Source organism: Alexandromys fortis, unplaced genomic scaffold, assembly GCF_014885135.2.
Source record: "Alexandromys fortis isolate MF-2015 unplaced genomic scaffold, M_Fortis_MF-2015_v1.1 scaffold_69, whole genome shotgun sequence".
Classification (NCBI taxonomy): domain Eukaryota; kingdom Metazoa; phylum Chordata; class Mammalia; order Rodentia; family Cricetidae; genus Alexandromys; species Alexandromys fortis.
The window spans coordinates 3,983,598-4,004,182 of NW_026067951.1; the positions used below are offsets into that span (position 1 = coordinate 3,983,598).

Here is a 20,585-nt window from a genome sequence, read left to right on the forward strand (position 1 = left end):
TCAATAAACATCAGAACACCAGTTGGGACTGGGATTAAATGTCTTCTTAAATACCGTCTACCTTATTATACGGCTTTTTACTATATTTATCATGTATAATGTGCTCTTAACATGTTTTATATTAGATAAACTATCTCCAAACTCTTAGTAGTACATTTGTGAAGGTAGTAACAATGGTTTTAATGGTGATTTTCAGTTTATAGGTAAGGTTTTAATGGTGATTTTCAGTTTATAGGTAAGGCTAAGGTTAAATTTTGTAATTAAAAAATGGGCATTTAACTTGAGCTCAAGTGGGAATGCATCCGAAATATATTTTTTTTGCCTGTCAATTCACAGATTTATTTTCACTCATCTGTTCATAGTCTCTAGTATCTTTACAGGAGGGCTGGCTGCATCCATAAGCCACTGGGGCAGGCGTTGGAGCACTGATCAGTTTGAGATATTCAGGGATACTCTGGTGAGGAAGAAACAACTCTAGGGAAGCTAGAGGAGTTAACAGGTGTAGTGGTTTGAATGAAAATGGTTCCTACAGGCTCATATATTTGGATGTTTGGTTTCCAGGCCGTGAACTGTTTAGAAAGGATGAGGAGGTGTGTCATTGAGGATGGTCTTTGAGTTTTCAAAAGCCCATGCCAGACTCAGCTGCATGTGAGTAGTGCTTATGGACCAAATGTAAGTTGTCAGCTATTTTTCCAGTGCCATGCCATGCTTGCCTGCCTGCCACCATGCTTCCTGCCATAATGATCATGGACTAATCCTCTGAAAGTGTAAGCCAGACCCAATTAAATGCTTTAAGGTTGTTTTAGTTATGGTGTCTCTTCACAACAACAGAACAGGAATTAAAACAGCAAGCAATCGATGTCACCCATCTACCATGATCAGCCCACAATGCTTCAGCAGGAAAATGACAAGTAAAAAAAGTAAGTCTACCAAAGCTAAGTACTATTTTGGGGACAAGACATTCCATTACTTTATTAAAAAAATAAAATACCACAAACCATAAAGCTTTAAATACTTAGAAAGATGAAACATGATTATTCTCATAAGTGAGAAGTACTTTTTTAAAGCTCCAAAAAAAGAGGTTGGTACCTACATTTTAATACTTTAAATATCCAAGATGTTGGCCTATAATGGACAGTTCAGTATTTGGTTTTACAGTTTGTGCACACTTAGGTCAAGGTTCAAGAAAAGGATTTTCTGGAAACCCTAGAGCATTTACAGAATGTCTTTAAATTAGCCATCTGCTCCATGACACCTTTTAGGGTGACTCCTTGATACCCTAGGTTTCCAATGGAGCACACAGGACGTGTAAATGCTAATATCCTGACCTGTAGCTGACACGGCAGAGGCACACATGGCACACACTTCCTAATGAAAAATGGTAGGGTACCCTGTCCACCTGGGAAGGCATGTTGTGCCAAGCCCCAGGAATAAATGACCTTATCTGCATAACACAGTTCTGAGAGTAGGGGAATCTGAGGCTTCCTTTGTGGAAAACCCCTAATTTTGAATATGGGTGGGTCTGTTCTAGAAGGAAAACAAATTGCCTACCTACCTAAAATATGACAAATGTTAGCATGTTTTGAGCAGCTTGCCACTGAGAGGATTTTTTTTTCCTTTCAAAGAATAGAAGCTTCCCTGAATATCTGACTACTATCTCTCCTGTTTCCGTCACAGATTATAAATACATTAGTCATTTAGTGTGACTCTTAGTCCCAGGCCAGCTTCCTAACACATTTTCTTTAATACAATCATTTAACTAGTTATCATTTTAAAAATACATTTTTGAATAACCTAAAAGCTGTATTACAGTGATAACAATAGATCTGAGTAACTTAAGACAATCTGATGAGTTGTCCTTACCCTGTGGACCACAACAAACCACTAGGCTGTTAGTCACAGAATACATATGGAGAGAAACTCGTCAGAATGCAAAATAACAATAACAAAACTAAAACAAGAACAACAATATAAAAACCAACTAAAGGTACTCAATTGGAAAAAATATTAAGTGGAAAATAGAGTTTCTGTAGTGACAAACCTGGCTTTTATTTTATACATGTGGATTTCATTTAGTTAGTTAGGGATGTTCCCTAATTAAAGAAAACTGCTTCATTCTAACATGCCCCCAATCTCTTCTTTGCCTCCCCTATTTTGGAACTAAACAAGGAAAGACATTCTACTGTTCCTCCTGGAGGGTTAATGGGCACCTGTATTCTGATTTCCTGCGCATACTACCTGCCCTGGCCCTGAGCTAGGGTAGGGTGTCAGCAGGGAAGGTGGCCCAGCAGGACTGACCTTTCACCAATCCCTGGTGCAGCAGCTACTGGCTTAGCTCATTATGAAAAGGAACCCTTCAATAAGCTGCTTTTCAAATACAGTCACTCTTTGATTTTTCTGAGAACAAAGATGATACTTTTACATAAAAGCTTCTGATGCACAATTCTGTTAACTGGGTACTAAAGTAAAAAAAGGCACTGTGTTAATTGTCTGTTATTATCAAGGGACTACAAACTGTATCAAATGTAGGCTGGTATCCTGGCTTTTGTTATGGTGGTCAGAACATTCCTATTGATCACTTATTATTAAAAATCTTATAGAATTTAATTATTTCAGCTGCCCTTAGATATAGGAATATCACCAGAAACCTCCCAGCCATCAACCTATTACAAAAATCCCACAAACAACTAAAGAATATAGTCTGACAAAATTTGCAATGCAACGGCAAGAGAAACACTTCAGAGTAGCTGATTCCAATTTTAATACCCAAGACACAAAAAGCTAGTTTATCTGGTAAGTACTCTCTTTCCTTCATCCTTTGAAACGAGCAAACAATCAGAAAACAGCATGGTCAAAAGGAATGGAATGTGCTTCATGACTTACCAGCCATTTGCTGAATGCCGCTGAATGCACCCAGGTTGCTGGAGGAGGTGGCCTGCTGCAGAAGCTACAAAAGAACACAAGTGCTCAGTCAGAGCAATGTGGAGACAAAGCAACTTCCTCATCATCTTGGGTACAGATTTGTTTTCCTTTCCCTTTATATAGTTGGCTGCCACCCCCTGTTGATGGACTGAAGGTCCCCAGAGTTGGAAGTGTAAATTCATATTAATGTCTAATCTCTATTAAGAAACACAGACACTAGGGAAACTCACGAACACTGCTGTCTTAAAACAATTAATCAATTTACTCTTTGTAACAACCAGGTGCTAAATCTTTTGACACCAACAATGCATGACTAATTATAACTCTCTGTAGTCTAGAAGTTACCATAACTCATCTCTGTCAATCAAGGTCCATTCCCTCCTCTTTTCTACTTTCCTTCCCAGTCCAGTTTTTCCTTTCTTTTTTTATTAAGTAACATTTAAGAATATTTATTTTTTCAGACCTTCATACATGTGTACAATATACTTTGATTACAATTTCCTCCTCCAATTCCCATTAATCCCCTCTCTGCATCCTACCTCTGGACTTCACATCTTCTTGTTTTTATAGCCGACTGAGTCTACCTAGTCACCCATATGCGCATGGTAAATGAGTATGGGACCGTCCATAGAGCACAGGCAACATATCAAGGGCCATACACTGACAGAAAAATGGCCCTCCTTCACCAACAGCCATTAACTGTTCATAGTTCCTCAGCTAGAGGTAGTGCCTTGTATGCTCCTTCCCCATCCATGTGCAGAGTCAGTTTTCTTTATCCTTCTTCAGAAGCACATGAGTTTACTGACTCAGACCAAAGAATAGCTATTTACAGTCACAGTCACACTGCTAAGCAAGTGGTCACTCATTCTTAAAGATGGTCTTTACCAGCAGAAAAAAAGACAAAGTACGTGCCCAAATCTGGAATTATCTGCTATACACCAAATCTGTGTATTTTAGATATGTCAAAATCTTAAAAAGATATTAATTAACGTGTGAAGGTCTTCATTTTCCACTTTTAAAAATACAGCTTCTGCTGTGCAGAGTCAGTGGGCATCAGAAGGTAAAGCACATGGTTGCAGTTCTGAAGCATTCTTGTCCACCTTAGCTGGACTGCAGGCTAATTTAGGTCCTATCTCAGGACACTGAGATATTCTTTTGGTAAGGTAGATTAACAAGATACAACTTACATGTGCTGAAGCAAGCAGTTACGTGCACACAGCCTGTTCTCAAACTCACAACAGGAAGAGGTGAACAGGAAGAGAGAAGGAAAAGATCCTAGGGATTATCCATTTTAATACATAAGAATCTTATTTTGGTTTGATTTGTTGAATTTCTTATTTACTGTGCTTAAAAGTGGCAACCCTCCCTTCATAGTATATATATTCTTTTTAAATTAAAGTTGTAAAATTAGCTTTGAAGGTATTTTAAGGAATTAGCAACACCTGCCAAGGTAAGCAGACTACTTAGAAAGTCAAGAAACAATCACCAATAATTACGGGCGTGAACTCCTGTTTAACAGAGAAGTAGGGAGTACCTTAATGGCCACGTCTTTTTAGACAAGAAGACTTTTAAATGAGAAGAGCAAGATGTCTCAGAGGTTAAGAGCACTGGCTGCTTTTCCAGAGGTTCTGAGTTCAATTCCCAGCAGCCACATGGTGACTCATAACCGCCTATAATGGGATGGTGCCCTCATGTATGTATGTATGTATGTATGTATGGCATGCAGGTGTACATGCAGGCAGAACACTATATACTAGAGAAGCATGACTAAGAACAGACTGCTAGCAGGACATGTGCAAACCTACTTACTGCTTATAAAAAGGCAATTCTGTAAGTGAGGCTATTTTATTATCTGTCAGGTTATGAAACAATTTTCAGATATGGTCACAGGAACACATACCAGAGATTTCTGTGAGCTGCAGAGCAAGGGAAATGTGTCATAATACTGAAACAGGGACCCATGTCTTGGTTTTCAGAAATGGTAGAAGAAGAAGCAGGATTTAGAAAGTATAAAAAGGCCAACCATGATGTTCACCTTGAATGAAAAGTTTGGTAGCTACAATTAAGCTGATGGGGGCTGGAGAGATGGCTCAGTGGTTAAGAGCATTGCCTGCTCTTCCAAAGGTCCTGAGTTCAATTCCCAGCAACCACATGGTGGCTCACAACCATCTGGAATGAGGTCTAGTGCCCTCTTCTGGCCTGCAGACATACAGACAGACAGAATATTGTATATATAATAAATTAATAAATAAATAAAAATTTAAAAAAAAAATTAAGCTGATGGCCTGTGACTACCTCAACAAAAAATTTGTGGAAAAATAATTAACATAACTTTGTGGAAAAATAATTAACATAACTTTAATTTTTTACATTGAAAAAAGTTTTAATTGAGCATATAATACAAAGATAAAGTTTTCTAGCTACATCTATAAAGTCTTATGAACATGACTACCTATTGTGAGCTGAACAAGGATGATACCAATAGATATACCAAACCGGATTGAGAAAAATCCATGAGGCTTCAATCCTACATAAAAAACTAGAGGTAACTGAGGAAAGCTGGGAGATGGAGAAGGAGGGTGTGGTTTTTCCCAGGGAAGAGCACACCAATTGGTTGTCCAGTGCCAAACAGCACTCAAAACATAATACAGGTAGAATTATATGGACAAAACAGGTTATATTTAGGAACATATATGTATGTGCGTATTCATATATACATACAATAACAGTAAAAAATGTTATAAATTTGAAAGGGGGATATATATAAGAGGGTTTAGAGGGGAGGGAGAAATGCTCTAATTATAATCTCAAAAGAAAGTTTAAAAAAGAGTTAGAATACTGATTGCTTCTGGAAAAGAAGAAGAAAGTGAAATACTGGGGGAGGGAAAAGAGAGAAGTTCTAGGTTACAGGTTATATTCTACTTTGTTATTTTTTTTTGAAAATAAAGTTGCCAGACCGCAGACTAGGAAACAACCATGGAAGCATATATGTAGATTTAAGCAATACGCTTGGCAAAAGTATCCATGGTATCTTTAAGGATGAAGTGGAGAAATAGCCAGAAAATTACAGTAATATATCTTATACTGGCTTAGACAAAGACAGGAAAAGCATGTCTCCCCTTTCCCCACCTGCTCCTTTACATGGCAAACTCTGCCTGGCAGGGTATGGAAGTGGTGGTGATAAAGCTGGGAACTTAGATAACTGGAGGGCCACAAACACTAGCAGCTGTATGATCTCGGTTAAGGCACTAGATCTCCGAGAGCCTCCTTTCCTCATCTCCCCTTCCAAAACAACAGGGAAGATGTCTCACAAAATAGTGCCGCTTCCGCTACAGTGTAAAACCTTCAAGGAATAGTTAAAATGTGAAATGGTAGAGGTAGAATTAGGATGTGAACATGTCCTCGTCAAACTCTCATGCTACAAGAAAAAGTCTCAAAAGCACAACATTAAACTTCATTAATAATCACGTAGCATAGAGTTGAGGTTTCCAAACAAAGCAGAGAGGCAGTGCACTCACTGGTTCCCAGCCCACATGGATAGTCTCTACAAAGGCTGCCTACCACTTAGAGCTGAAGTAAGAGGTTCTGATGTTCTTGCTTGGGGTTACTACTGTGTCTAGCTTAGTTCTTAAGAGAGGAACTGTCCTAAATTCTGGCTACTGTATCTCAATAAAGACAATGACAAAGTGTGATTAATACAAAGGAAACACTCAGAAACTATGAAAAATGTAGGAGATGGCTCAAAGATCTGTGTCTGGCCTAAAAAGAAACATTAGGGTCATCAAAACAGCTTCACCAGAAAGACAGGGGATAAGGACTGAAGCTGAAATCTCCCTACTAACTAACCTGCAGCTGGTGAGTTCTTTGCCAATTCTCTTGGAATCTTTAGACTCTAAAGTTGAGATGATCAGTTATCACGCATGCAGCACCACTTATATAGCAGAGGTTTTTTTTTTTTTTATGGTGCTTTAAAACACCATAGAAGTCTAGTGTATTGGGTTTTACTCAGTTGCCAACTGGCCACAGTTAAATTTGGCACATTCTTATGCTAATCAATTTAATTAACAAAAACCTGCCCTAATGTTGATTTCATAGTCCCTGGGACTCAAAATGTAAGGAAAGTAAATTTTTGACATACTTATGGACAAGTAGCTTTTATCAGTTTTGGAGTTATGTTCCTTTCCTCCACGAAGACCACACAGACCCACATACTCCAGCACTTACCGCCAGGTACTGTGGGGTAAGTCCGCCCAGCCCTGTCAGGTTCCCCCAAGTGGCAGTGTTGAGCTGTTGCATCTGCTGTGCAAGCTGCTGCTGGAGGCGTCTTTGCTCTTTGTCCTTCTGAGTGTCAGCAAACTTCACCACGATAGGTGAAGAGCAACCCTGTGGTCAGACACATTGGAAAGTGAAGAGGATGTTACAGCCTGATTGAATTCCTTTATAATATTCAGTCATCATTGGAGTTATCTTTCTTAACTATCTTGGGGCACATGGAATGGTCTGGAATGGTTTGATATTCCTTCCTCTCTGTATGGTACCATCAACAGAAGACTTCATATACTGCCACTGGTTTCTTTAATGGGATCTGTTGATTGGTGAAGACACTTATTACACTGTCTCTTCTCTCTTCATGTGTCTTCCTTCAACTTTCCGGGACTTCCTTCAAGACAAAGACCTTATCTTTAATTAAACTTCAGGGTTTGCTTGATTAAAGATAGCTTGTTGGTGTGTCTGCCATTTCTATAGATGGGTAGAGGATAAGGGGACAGAAATCGCAATTGGAATGAAAATATCTCACTCATTTTTTACCATTCATTTATTTTCAGCTATTATTTATGAACACTGGAACAATGAAGGTAATTTTGACACAATAAAAGAAAGAAGTGAGTTTCATTTCAGGAACATGGATGAAGGACAGAGATATAAAAATACATATAGGCACTAATCAAAGTAATTATTCACATGTTCTCAGAAAGGTCTCTTTTCCTCCTTCCATGTTCTATTCAAAGTCCCCAGAGCAAACCAAATGATCCAGAAGCACATTTTTTTTTCTAGTCAAAGTGATGTCTCTTAATTCCACCAATCTACAAGTCTCATTCAGTTTTAGTTTCCTTTAAAAGGTAAGGAGTAAAAATAGTGAGAAAGACATGGTCAAAGGTCATATAATAAAATAAACTAATTTTTGAGTTAGATATAATCTTTGGGAAAATATTAGCCTACTACTTTAAGCAAGATCATCCTATCTCAAGCACCCTTGTAACATCTGCTACTTGGTAAGGACGAGCAGAACAATGCCCTCCTTCCCGAGCCTTTTGTCATTCTGTTCGTTTGCTGAGTTTTTTTTTAAAAAGGTATTTTGACCCAAGTGGTTAAATAAAAGTCTTATTATGTGATAACAGACTTCTCTCACAAAAGATATATTCCTATTTAAATGAACTTTCCCCCCCGATTCCAATTGGGTCATTTTACTTTCTTCTAAAAGACAAACTTGCATGCTTTTCCTTATCACTTTGGGTAGTTACTGGGAATTTCACTGTGAATTAAGGCTATCAAGTTTGTTATTTAAGAAAGTGAGGTGACTGTTTCAGTGTGGAACTTCTAGTCTATCAACCTATAGCTCTGGGAAGCAGACTCATGGTACAGAATGTTATAGGTCAATAAATTACCTCTATTATAACATTTCCATCATTAAAAAATCCAATATGCCTTTTTCTTTATCTAATACATATTTCAGTACTTTACTACTCTGAAGATGAAAACAGCACAGAGAAGCTTTGCATGGAGAAGATTTACTGCTGCATCAACTGTGTTCCATAACGAATGACAGCATCTTCTCCTAATAGTGCATTTAGTGATTTCTTGTTATTAAGTATGAAAAAGGCATAAAAGCTGAAAATTTGGTAAATAACTGTAGCTTTAAATGTGACCTGTCTAAGTCATGAAAGAAAAACAAGTGGGCAGAGTGTAGAGAAAAATGGGGAAATAGATGCTATATCCATGTTTAGAGACAAATCTTTGAGCAGTCACATCATTTTAAGTTAAATAATGTCTGACTTAAGATGTGTACCAAAGTCCTGAAGATAATGTAATGAGTTAAAAATCAAACACATAACCCTAGTTGTATGATTAAAGTAGAACGGCATGGCATGCACTGTTCTGCTTAGAAGTCAATTTTGTAAATCAAACTGAGGGTCCTTTGTTTAAACATGGGTATCCAGTTTTAAAAAGGAGTCTACCAACTCTGATGGAATCACAATAGAGATCTTAAAAATAAACCTGGGCCAGCCTTATATAGTGTTTTTTCACATGAAAGCATCTTGCCCTTTGGTTTTGGTTCATCCCGGTTCGGCCTTGTATCTTGAGTAGATACAGTAGAATGAAAGACTCAGGCCATACAGGCATTCTCTATGAACTCATTTGGGGATGGCAGCACTTTTAATTGTCAAAAGAACTTAGAAACCTTATCTAAGGGGAGATATATTTTGGTATAAATCTCTCAATTATAGGAAATAAAAATAGTTATATGCATGTATGTAAATAAATATATATGAAAACTGTTTTCTTAACAGCACTTTCATTTTAATGTGTAAGCTGGAAATCCATAAATCTAGAGCAGTCTACAAAAAAGGGGAAGTCAAAATATCAGGAATGTGACTGCATGGTATGCAAGCTTGAAATCCTGCTTATTATTTTCTATCATTTTGATTTTCACCCATGCTTGCCTTCAGGTGAGGTGGGGGTGGGATTGTCTTAAAAATGCATTGCACTGCAAGGAAAACACATTAATTATATATGTTAGGAATATCAAAGTCAAAATAAATGTTCAAAAAAGACAATAGGCTTTGCAATGCTGATGTCACAACTCAAAAAAGTACAGTAAACACTTAATGACAAAGCCATGCACACCCCTCCAACCCTTTCCACCCACCTTCTTAATGAATATATAGAAGTTTCCCATAAAACATGACGCATAATGATTACTTAGCTCCCAGCATGCTTTGGAAGATGCAGCATTGCAAAAACAAAAACAAACGAACAAACAAACAAACAAAAAGTCCCAAAATTAAAACCCCAGTTACAGGGGGATTTTAAAAAAAGAAGCTCAAACAATTACTAGTTTTTGCACATTAAATAAAATTGAAAGTATTTTTGTTCAAATAGGAAAACACAGCTTCAGATAACACCACAAGGCCACCACCTCTGGGAAAGTCACCCATACACAGATACAGTGTACATAACACAGCAGCACATGCACTCTCAAATGGTTCTACCAGACGATACAGAGTAAGTGATGGCAGGTCACTTTTGGAATATTCTTGTGCAAAATTCTGAAAGGCCACGATCCAAATCACAGACTGAGTACAGAGAGCCGTGCGTCTCCACCTGTGGCATATTTCACATTGCTGATTCTCCTGTTTGAGTCACAACCTCTTAAGAGATTGGATTTGAGCCCATGTCTTTCTTGTTTACCTTTAAGTAAAGGGACAAATCTGATTTTTCTGGATACTGAAAATTAGCATTTCATTGTTAAATAGGAGCATTATTAACTTTTTATTTTATTACAGCAGCAATCTGAGGTGGGGGTTGTTCAGCTTAGTCCATACCAGTCCTGCTGTGGGATATGTATTCAATCCTCTAGGTCCAGAATGACACTTTGCTTCAAGTGCCTCATATCTCAGGACTTGGGTTACTCCAATTAAAGGCTCAAAAGACAGCTGTAGGGCAGGCGAGAGGTTTCACTAAGGTGCATTTCAAGTCATCAGGGGGAAATGCAAGTGGAAAGAGAGAAGAGGGAGAGGGGGCGAAGAGGGGAACAGAGAGAGGGGGATGAATATGAGTGAATGAAAAGCGCAATGGTGAAAGTTTAAATCTGTGATTGTCATGTGAACAATCCACACAGGAGAGAATTGCTTTACCATTCCCCATCATTTGCACAAAGAAAACAAAGAAAGGGCAGATGATACAGTACCTCCATGGTCTGAGACTGATGCATGGCTTTGATTGCATTCTGTGCCATTGCCCTTGTAGAAAATGTGACAAACGCACAGCCTGTGGGAAACAAGGGGACAGGGAGCAGGAAAGACAAAAAACAACAAGACAAAAGGGTTGGACGCTTGTTAAACCAACACAGTCTACGAGAACTGCCACAAGACGACACTGTTCTCAGTAGTACATAAAAATAAACAGCTTCTCTCTTCGACTTTGTCTTATTTGCTTTTTATCCACAGTGCTGAATTGCTAATCCGACCAAAGCAGAACAATGTGTTCACCAGCATTCTTTTAAAGGGAACTAGGGAGCATGGTGTGTACTCATTTCCCCACAACATTTGAAAGCAGCGAGAGATAACTTGCATTTTCTAAGTTAAAGGTGGGCTACTTTCTATCTTCTCCTTGTCTGAGAGCATGCACACACCAGGCTGTTGTATTTTAAAATCTATCACTGAATTTTAAGAAGGAAATAAAGAATTCATCACACCAAGGGTAAATAAGCAAATAAATTTCAAGATCTCAGAATGTTAACAATTAAATATATCTAATTCATCTCGGATAGTTAGAAACATATAAATAGAAATTGATGCTATTCAAATGTAAACAAATATACTAAATCCATTACAAAGTAGTAACTACTAATTAGCAACAAAAACAATTACTTTGAGAAAATTCAACAGTGCATATGAAATAAATTATAAAAACTGTAATTTGCACAAAAATTTTCATGATTTTGGAAGCTGTAACTTTCTGAAAGGAATCAGAGATTTGACCTGAAGCTTAACACATACAAGACAATGTACATTTCTCTGAACATCTACTGAGACCTGTAAAGCTTTCCGTGTTTATTTTATCTAGTGCTGTAAAACTGCTAGTGTCTACGGTGCTGGTTCCTGCTTCTGACAGCAGCACTGGCCACCACGCAGGTCCCCACTTGAACTACATGGCTCATCACCCTTTGTGCTAATAAAAACACTGCCTTGTAGAATTTACTTTTTATCCATCATATACCCTTGGGCTTCTTAGAGAAAAGGCTGTAAAATTAATGCAGATTTAGGCTGATTTTATAATAATACCACAGCACACTAAAAGCTTAGTGAAAGCAATACAGACTTATTTCATTTATGATCTCTAATGACTTTAAAAGTGCATTGATTTTCAGCTTCTTTTGCCTTGCACAGTTTGAACTTAGGTATCAGCGAATAATTTAGTGTTCCACTCAATTTCCTCAAAACATTATTATTACTACTTAAAAGATTTCCAAATGAAGCAGATCTAAATACTGAGACGCTGAAACCTATTGTCATTTCAGAGCACAATGCATAAAAGCAGAATTCTGGCATCAACAGTAGAAGATTGTTGCCCCTGTGACCAATAAACAAAATAGAACATTCTAGATTCAAACAGCCAGCGGATTGTTTGGTTTATGTAAATCAATTTGTGAGTCATAAAATACATTTTCTTCTTTTGTCCTGCATTATGTACCTGGTAAGAATATCAAGTCAATACTGCTGTGGTGCCTTCTAATCAAACAGCATTAAGAGAAAGCAGTGCCTGTCCATCATCCCCAATGCACAATGACATCCAGTCATGAAAGTAAGTAAATGCGTATGTTTTGCAACATGTTATCTTTAACATACAAAAGTTTCCAGTACACAGGAAGGTCATCCCATACTCGTCCCACCAGCTGAGCAGGTCTTAAGAAGCAGGCAAGAAGTCCAGCTGTTAGGAGTACTGAGGTGCTGCATGTAATTTTCTGAGAGAGCATCAACTGATGCAGTCTACTATTCATGCTGTATGTGCCCAGACATGACTGGAGCTTTGGCCACCAATGAAAGCAACGGCCTTCTCTAGGAAATGTAGATCATGTGTGTAAAACAGCATGTGAGACAGACAACAGTGCCTCCCTCCGCTGGTTTCCATACTGAAGCGGAGATCTAAACTTATACTCTCAAATTTAGCATTTGTTTCAAAGCAGTATTTCCTTAAAATGATACGATCCTCACTGAAATTACAGAGGAAATAAGACTAAGAGATTTTAATTTTTCCACTTCTTGCCTTGAGACTATAATATGGAGGCCACATGAAATCATCTAGCAGAGGTATGTTTGAAAGCATGTGAATTCTGCTTTAATAGTCACAAAAATTGTTATTTTCACTTCATTTGCTTTTATTAGCTAGGAATGTGTGCCAGACTGGAAGTTTCCAAATGGGGGTTAAAGTGCATAAGAAACATGCAAAATGTCAATAAGAATCAATAAGGTACAGTTTATGCATTTATCACAATTTCACACAAGTAACTTGTAAGTAACTTTGGGAGAAAGATAAAGCAATTAGCAGGAACAATAAAAACTCTATCAACTCAAACCATTGCCCTCTCCTTTAAGAAGCCTTCAGTTAAAAATTCAAGCAATGCTTCTAATTGTACAATCCTAACTCATTCAAAAAAAAAATGATCTGACAAATGATCTGACTTTTTTAATCTTTTTATCTTACTGGCAGTGATGCAGGAAGAGAGAAGCTGTCTCCTTAGGGTTTTTGCCAAGTTCTGTACTGTGTGTTGTGCTCAGTTGCTTAGGAGGAAAAATTACTGTGTCATTTATAAAGTGGGAATACACAGTGAAAAATTTTACACTCAGTGTATCTCAGGATGAAGTTAAGCAACTTAGGAGTTAACTCCTTTTGGGATAGTAAAGTTTGTTTACCTTTGTAATTTCTCTAAATCAGGAGAGGCTGTGGCAGTTGTATGGACAGATGCTAATTTTCTTTTTTCTTTTTTTTCTTTTTTTCGAGACTGGATTTCTCTGTGTAGCTTTGGAGCCTATCCTGGAACTAGCATTGTAGACCAGGCTAACCTTGAATTCACAAAGATCTGCCTGGCTCTGCCTCCAGAATGCTAGGATTAAAGGCGTGTGCCATTACCTCTTAGCAATTTTAATTTTCTTTTCAACACAAGTATAAACACAGTAGTGGCTGTAGTTTTTGGTCTCCGATGTGTGGCTTTTCACCAACACAGGATCATAAGAGTTCTACTATTTAAAATTGGCCACTGCTTTTTCTACAACTGAATCAGAAGGCTTTCTATTAGGCACAAGTATCTTACGTCCTAACTGGTCCTTTCTGTATGCAGTGGCACTCACTGAGTCTTGACAGGACTGCACCTCTGATTTTGTAGTGTTAGCCCTTAACTACTGAGGACTGTTAAATGTACCATCTAGGCAATTACTATTCTGGTATCCTCAATACTGGAGGAAGAAAGATACAAGTATTAAAACAATGACACCATATTTCTTTTATTTTTGGTTTTGATAGAGTAATATATATATATATATATATATAAATAATGTCTTAAGACTGTCAAATAAATATAAGGGAAAAATCCTTTTGTGGCTAACCTGCAGTTTAGCTTGAAATTAACTGTCTCCACTTTCCAAATGTTGGAGATTACTAATAGGAATGAGGGATGGAACTCCTCCTATTACACAAGTACAAAGGCTGTCATGGAGGATGGCTTCTTGAAACACATCCATCACACTTGCCATTACAGATGAAAGGGCTTCATCCCCATTTCTTTTCTTTTCTTTTTCTTTTCATTTTGAGATGTTTTTCTGTGTAGCCCTGGTTGTCTTGGTACTTGCTCTGTAGAGTGGGCTGGCCCTGAACTCAGATCCAGCTGCCTTGCTTCCTGAGAACTAGGATTAAAGGAGTGAACTACCATCACCCAGTGAAAGGGCAATCTTAACTCAGTGGTTCTAACTCTTCTCTCAGTTACCAAGAGAATTTTATAGAACTAGATGAATTCTTGCTTTACACTAAAAAACAAAAACCCCCAAAGTTAGAACTTCCTTTAAAAACACAAATGATCCCAGGGTCTCTTAGTTTTTTGTGAAGCTTTTTTTCAAAGAGGCACAGTGGCCTTCTGTATCTTCAATAGAAGAAACATGATTTTAAGTTACTGTGTAGCAAGGAGGAGACTTCAAACTTTGGAAAACTCACTAATATACAAATCATCACCTAACGAAGACAATGCAGCCAATTTTTCTTGCTGTATCTTTTTAGTACAGGCAGGAATGATCAAACACATAGTACAGGATAATACTTGGGCACATGCATTAGTAATCTAATGTATCACAGGCAATGTTGGGTTAGTTTACTGAAAAATGGCATTGACACATCAATCATTTATTTATGGCATCTGAATTTGGGTACAGACTACAACCCACTTAGGAACTGGCAAATGTCATTGCTTAGATGAGGCTGGAAGACTATTTTGAACAAGATGGCAAAACACAGTCAGTGTTTTGAGGGATATGGGATGAAAATTTACATGTAGATGAATGTTTAGGTACTGTGTGGACAGGACTACACTGTGAACAAAACAGTCTTCTCCACAAACCTGTCTGAACAGTCAAAAACTCTATCCTAATATACTGCTTGAATACAACAAGGAACAAACAAGGATTTAACTGCTAAACCCAGGCTGTGCTCTTCCCTGAAAACATTCGTCAAGGGCTTAGGCTGGGAATGTTAGAACACAGCTGGAATACTCTTAAACATGCAGAAAGCAAGTTACCTTAAATGGTAGTGAAGATTTGACTACAGTTTGTGGGAAAGAAAAATGAAATAGACTTTTTCCTGACTCCAAGTTATAGATACTCAACTGCCACTGTACAGAAAACCCCATAGGTTAGATCTCAATAGCCTTTTTGACTGTGGATCAGTGAGAACATGTTTAGTTTAGGTGACACCGTCAAATATGTACATTTGATTTAGAAACCCCAAGCTTTGCTTCTAAGAGCGAATGTCTCACTGGAAAGGCCATGGATGGGTTGTGGTGCCTACTAGCTTTCTCATGGAGAGCTCTGCAGGTGCCTGAGAACTGCAGCTGTCCTTGCAGAATGATGTAATTATTGATTTGAAGCTGCTTGAAAAAGATGAGCAGCACACTTTCCAAAACAAGAGAGTCAACAGACCGTCCCTGGTGGAGGAAAGGCCTGCCTAGATCTGGGCATAATGTCCTTCGTGTGGATGAAGAGTTATGTATGACTGGCAAGTTCCGGGTACTTTCCATGTAGATACTTACAACCATTTCCTGAGGGTGTCCGTCCTGGGACATGTACTAGCTATCGTGAGTTTTCCCCCAATGACTCTAACTGAAATAGAAACAGGGTGTGACAGGTACAGCTGTGAGTCCTGGCAGCCTTGAGGCTCTATGCTGATGAGTAGTGTCCTGAGTCAACATGTCTGAGGAGGCTTGGCAGAGTGCCCACTAGGGAGGAACTGAAATGGCTGATGTGGCAGAGGCGGAATGGAGGGGGAAGCCTATTTGACTAATTGTCTTCATATTTATAGCTGAACTGGTGAATGCAGAAGAAAGGCCAGTGGCTAACTACTCAGCTGTACCTCGCCACACCATCACTGCGGAGCAGTTCATATTCTGACCTTGAATACAGGTACTCTTCGGGGTAGCCATGCTTTCCTTTCACTTTATTTTCGCTGATTACTTTTTCAGCAGTTGAGCTAGCAACAGATACTGAGGGAAAAATGCCAAGTATCTTTCATCTGAAGTGCCACTAATGGACATTTATTAATATTTGTTTGAAAATTGAAATTCTTTAATGAGAACAAAATAGTAGCATGGAGTAGAATTGTTCTTTTTATCAAATACAGTGATTCAGGAGCAGGTCCCTGTAGCCAGGAGTCCCTAGCTCCTATTAGTTGAAAAATATATCACTGTCTTTGAATTTCAGAATAAATGATTATAAATGGGTATTTTCTTTTTTTCCAATAGGGAATTCACCAGGAACCATTTTGCTGTTCAAAGAAAGTGGTGGGAGAGTATTTTCTTCTTTACACTGAGTCCAGTCATTTGCATAAAATACAAATGAGAAGGCACCCATAACTTACTAAAGGAAGAGGCTACTTTTAGGGTTAAGTGTTTGTTAATCAGCCAAACAGCAGATCAAATTAGCTAAATTTTTATTGAGTGTTTTGTTCTTTCCCATGAAAGTCGTGCTGCTCCAAAATCTCACAGGCAGCAAATACTAATGTCTACCTCTAGCTACCCAGAGTGTCTTTATCACCATCTCCTGTAGAGCAGAGGACCACGTCATAGCTGGCTAGGATGAGCAGAGGGACGGCAGAAAGCCAGCACTCAGGTCCACACTCATGGTCTCTATGCACCCATACAGACAGTATGTGTGGGAAAAGTCAGTAACTGGCAACTAAAGTCGTCCTGTGAGAGAAGCAAGACAGATCTATGTTCACTGCTGTCATCTATGAATGGGGAAACTAGGAAACAGAAATAGGAAAATAAATTGACTCAGGCCACATGCCATCAAAAACTCTAGGACAGAAAATTAGAGTCACTGAACCCTGAGCTACTGTAAACTGCGCTCTAATTAATTTAAAGACATCCTTTCCTTCTCCCCTTTCCTTCCCTCCCTCCCTACTTCCTCTCTCCTCTTCCCTCTCTTTCTCAATGTCTTCTTCACGCTGTCTGTATTGCTTGTCTCAGGAACTGTCTGTTATTTAAGGGTTAGAAATTCAGCATTGGAGTGAGGGTTAAATAACTGGTATTTCAGAATTGACAGAGAATGAATGAACTGTGATTTGCACAGTGCTCTCCTTCCCCCACCCCTTTAAACCACCTTCAGAGGAAAATATAGGAATCAAATTTGGGTGTCAGTCTCCTAGTTTACTGATGACCTCATTTGGAACTTGAAGTATGGATGTGGGTCAAACTTTAGTTCTCTGGGATTTTAGTACTAGAAGCCAACAACATGAAGCTTTATGTCTAAGATTAATAAAAAAACCACTTTCCTCGCATGGCTTTAAAATCAGGCAAGAATGGCGAGACGGGTGAAAATTATCAAGTATGAAAATTATCACCTTGACACTTACGGCCTGGCTACTTATTGTAATGTGTGGTCTGGGTACCAGAGCTGGCCCAGAATCAGAGCTTGAGAATGAGCAAAGTTTATGATTATCTCCATGGAAACTGAACTGCTAAATGAAGATGTCGTCTTCAAACTGAAAAGCGTTTGGCATATCCACTTCTACTTTGGACTGACTTGGGAAACTGCCGTCAGACAAATGTTAATACGCACTGTCAATCTTCGGATAGTTTAAGGAAGGAGGTGTGTGGTCTTGTCAAGGGGGAGGGGAAAGAGAAGCATGGTCCCCGCTTACCAAACTGTAGTATTCCTCAGGGTTGTGAGCTACAGCTTTTGCTTCTATTGTTGTGGCAAAAGAAGAGCCTACAATCTTCTTAAGGTCAGAGTCATTTTTCTATCATTTAGAAGACTGGACTGAGGACTAGAGGCTCGGTAGGATGCAGGGCGGGACAGGTCTGGTTACGCTGGTCACACACCTGCTCTGCACTGCATGAGCAGCGATCTCTTTCTAGGCTTGTATGGCTGTTAGGAGGACCACATCTTTAATGTTTGTTTAGGTAAAAAGAAAGAAAAGTATGGCTGAGTATCTCGTCTCATCTTCCAGCTTTCCTTCTCGCCCCCCTCCCCCCAATTTGCTCAATTTGAGGATGAAAAGGGGGTACAGAGCTAGGGCAGCCTGTCAGCATTCCATGGGGCCTGGCACTCAGACCTTTTCACCTGGAGAAGTATGAGATGATCATTTTGGTTACAGAGAAAAGTTCAGGTTGGATAACTTGCTCACATGGGACATACTGCACGCTGACTTCCTGCTGTATGTGACGCCTGCATCTCCCTTGACTGTGACACAGAGTTCCAATTATCACTTAAGGAAAGAGACTTTACAGAGAGCACACTCACCTCGACTCAGCCCGTCGGGTCCCCGGAGAATTCGGCATTCTTCTATTTGGCCAAATGGAGAAAACATCACTCTGATATCATTCTCATTACATTTCTTTGAAACCATTCCTATGAACAATTTTCGATCTTCCACAGCTAGGAGATAAAAATAACAAACGAACAAAGGCCATGTCATCTTTTTTTCTTATAATCAATGCTTCATTAACAACCAGGCTTGGCCATGTGAGAACGAATGCAGTCCTGGAGCTAACTGTAGACCTGTATCTCCCTCTTCCTCTAGCTCACCCTATGCGGTCTGTCTTCCACTCTGACCCAAGAACAATTTGTTTAGCTTCTAACTAGCCAGGCTAATTACACTTGACACAGAAGTCAATTCTAGAGGAGAAAGTCGTTCTGTTTCTTGAGAATCATCTCTGACAGTTCCTGTCTGTGCAAAACTAGAAACAGAAGAGCAAGGAGGAAGCTATACTAGTTCAATAACTTGGAGCCAGGTTTTTCAAGGAATGGAGATACATTTTGGGTATCATGATAACGTGCACACCTTAGATTATGAGAGAGGGAAAGATTAGGCAGGTTTTTTTTTCTTCAGATCTGGGAGGGTCCCCCAAATCTCCATTTTTTTTTGCTCAAAATATTTGAATTATATTTAGTCTATAAAGCAAAATGACAGCTGATTTCAGGACAATGCTTGTTACCTTTCTAGGAGTCAGGACCTTTTCAAAGATGTCTGAAGTGCTCCTAGAGATAAGGCCTGCTTATCTTCTATTGCTTTGATTTAATCTATTTCTCAGAATTAAAAGTGTGGATGGGGAGGAGAGAGAGCCATACACCTCCAAGATCTGGCGATGCTCTGCCACAAGTCACTGCATGACCTTTGTTACCGATCCGGACTGCCATCTTGCCACTGCTGTGTGGGCGGTATTTACTTCTGTTTTTCTTAGTCCTTTATAGGGCAGAGTTTCATTTCCATGTACACAGTAAGTAGTTATTCTGGATTTTCTGAGTCCTGGTGCCACTGGAGCTCAAGTGAAGGTACGCATCTGATCCTGCCAGGACTGGGTCATGTTTTTCTGGAGCACTGCTACAATTCAGTGACTTACCCTGAAGCAACACAGTCGCACAGTTCTTTATAATGCCTCAGAGCCCTATGTCCGTGCTGTCACAGCCAAAGACAGAGTTCACTCAACACTTAAAAGGGTCTCATATGACTGAGAAATATATTTTTTTAACACCAACTAATACTTTAAAATTCCAAAGCCCTATGTGTCTATTTATATTGGTCAGTGCAGCTTTGAAGAACCTAAATGAAGCAGCTAAATGTTATTTGTCAGAGAATTCCACATAATAAGTAAAGGACTTATTCTATTTGTAAAGTAGATTTTTGAGTCCATAAAGGGAAAAGGGACTTTCCTAGGGTCATTCAAGAAATATGTGGCCTAATGTGGACTACAGTCCTTTCCTACTCCCAGTCCAGTATTCTTATTCCCTTCCTGATGTTTCCAGCTAGAAGAAGTAGATGGGACCTAAAGGGACAAGCAATGGTCGTGACTTAGACTCTGGTCTCTGTTCTAGTGTTGCCATTAATTGAAATGTGACCCTGATAATCACCTCACTTTTGTCAGCTTCTCTTTCTTTTCCCTTTCCTTCTCTCTCTCTCTCTCTCTCTCTCTCTCTCTCTCTCTCTCTCTCTCTCTCTCTCTCTCTCCCTCCCTCCCTCCCTCCCTCCCTCCCTCCCTCCCTATCTATCACTGCAGAGAAGGCAACCCAGCTGCATGCTTTGGTTAACTGAAGCACTGGGATGGAGGGTGCTATAGCTGTGTGCAGGCTCCCTTTTCTCCTTTCTCCCTCTACACTCGGTACTTTCCAAGACAACTCAGGGAA

At 39.1% G+C, this 20,585-nt stretch overlaps 1 protein-coding gene and 1 long non-coding RNA gene across 21 annotated transcripts in view; one reads left to right on the plus strand and one right to left on the minus strand.

Annotated features, from left to right (window-relative positions):
• Celf2 (CUGBP Elav-like family member 2) overlaps positions 1-20,585 on the minus strand; it is a 520,719-nt gene that overhangs the window by 54,908 nt on the left and 445,226 nt on the right. For 16 of the 17 annotated variants that reach the window (XM_050150619.1, XM_050150620.1, XM_050150614.1 and 13 more), the window contains 4 exons: positions 18,705-18,839; positions 10,892-10,971; positions 7,147-7,305; positions 2,884-2,947 (listed from right to left, as the gene is read on the minus strand). In XM_050150619.1, the coding sequence (XP_050006576.1) occupies positions 2,884-2,947; positions 7,147-7,305; positions 10,892-10,971; positions 18,705-18,839 (438 nt within the window). Of the gene's footprint in view, positions 1-2,883; positions 2,948-7,146; positions 7,306-10,891; positions 10,972-18,704; positions 18,840-20,585 lie in introns of those variants that run through there. The other variant, XM_050150627.1, reaches the window with a different exon arrangement.
• LOC126506798 (uncharacterized) overlaps positions 1-20,585 on the plus strand; it is a 34,759-nt gene that overhangs the window by 7,073 nt on the left and 7,101 nt on the right. Inside the window, exons 2-4 of one of the 4 annotated variants that reach the window (XR_007593341.1) lie at positions 562-920; positions 12,405-12,507; positions 16,264-16,364. This is a non-coding gene — a long non-coding RNA (uncharacterized lncRNA). Of the gene's footprint in view, positions 1-561; positions 921-2,892; positions 3,014-10,981; positions 12,508-16,263; positions 16,365-20,585 lie in introns of those variants that run through there. The other 3 variants (XR_007593340.1, XR_007593339.1, XR_007593338.1) reach the window with 3 other exon arrangements.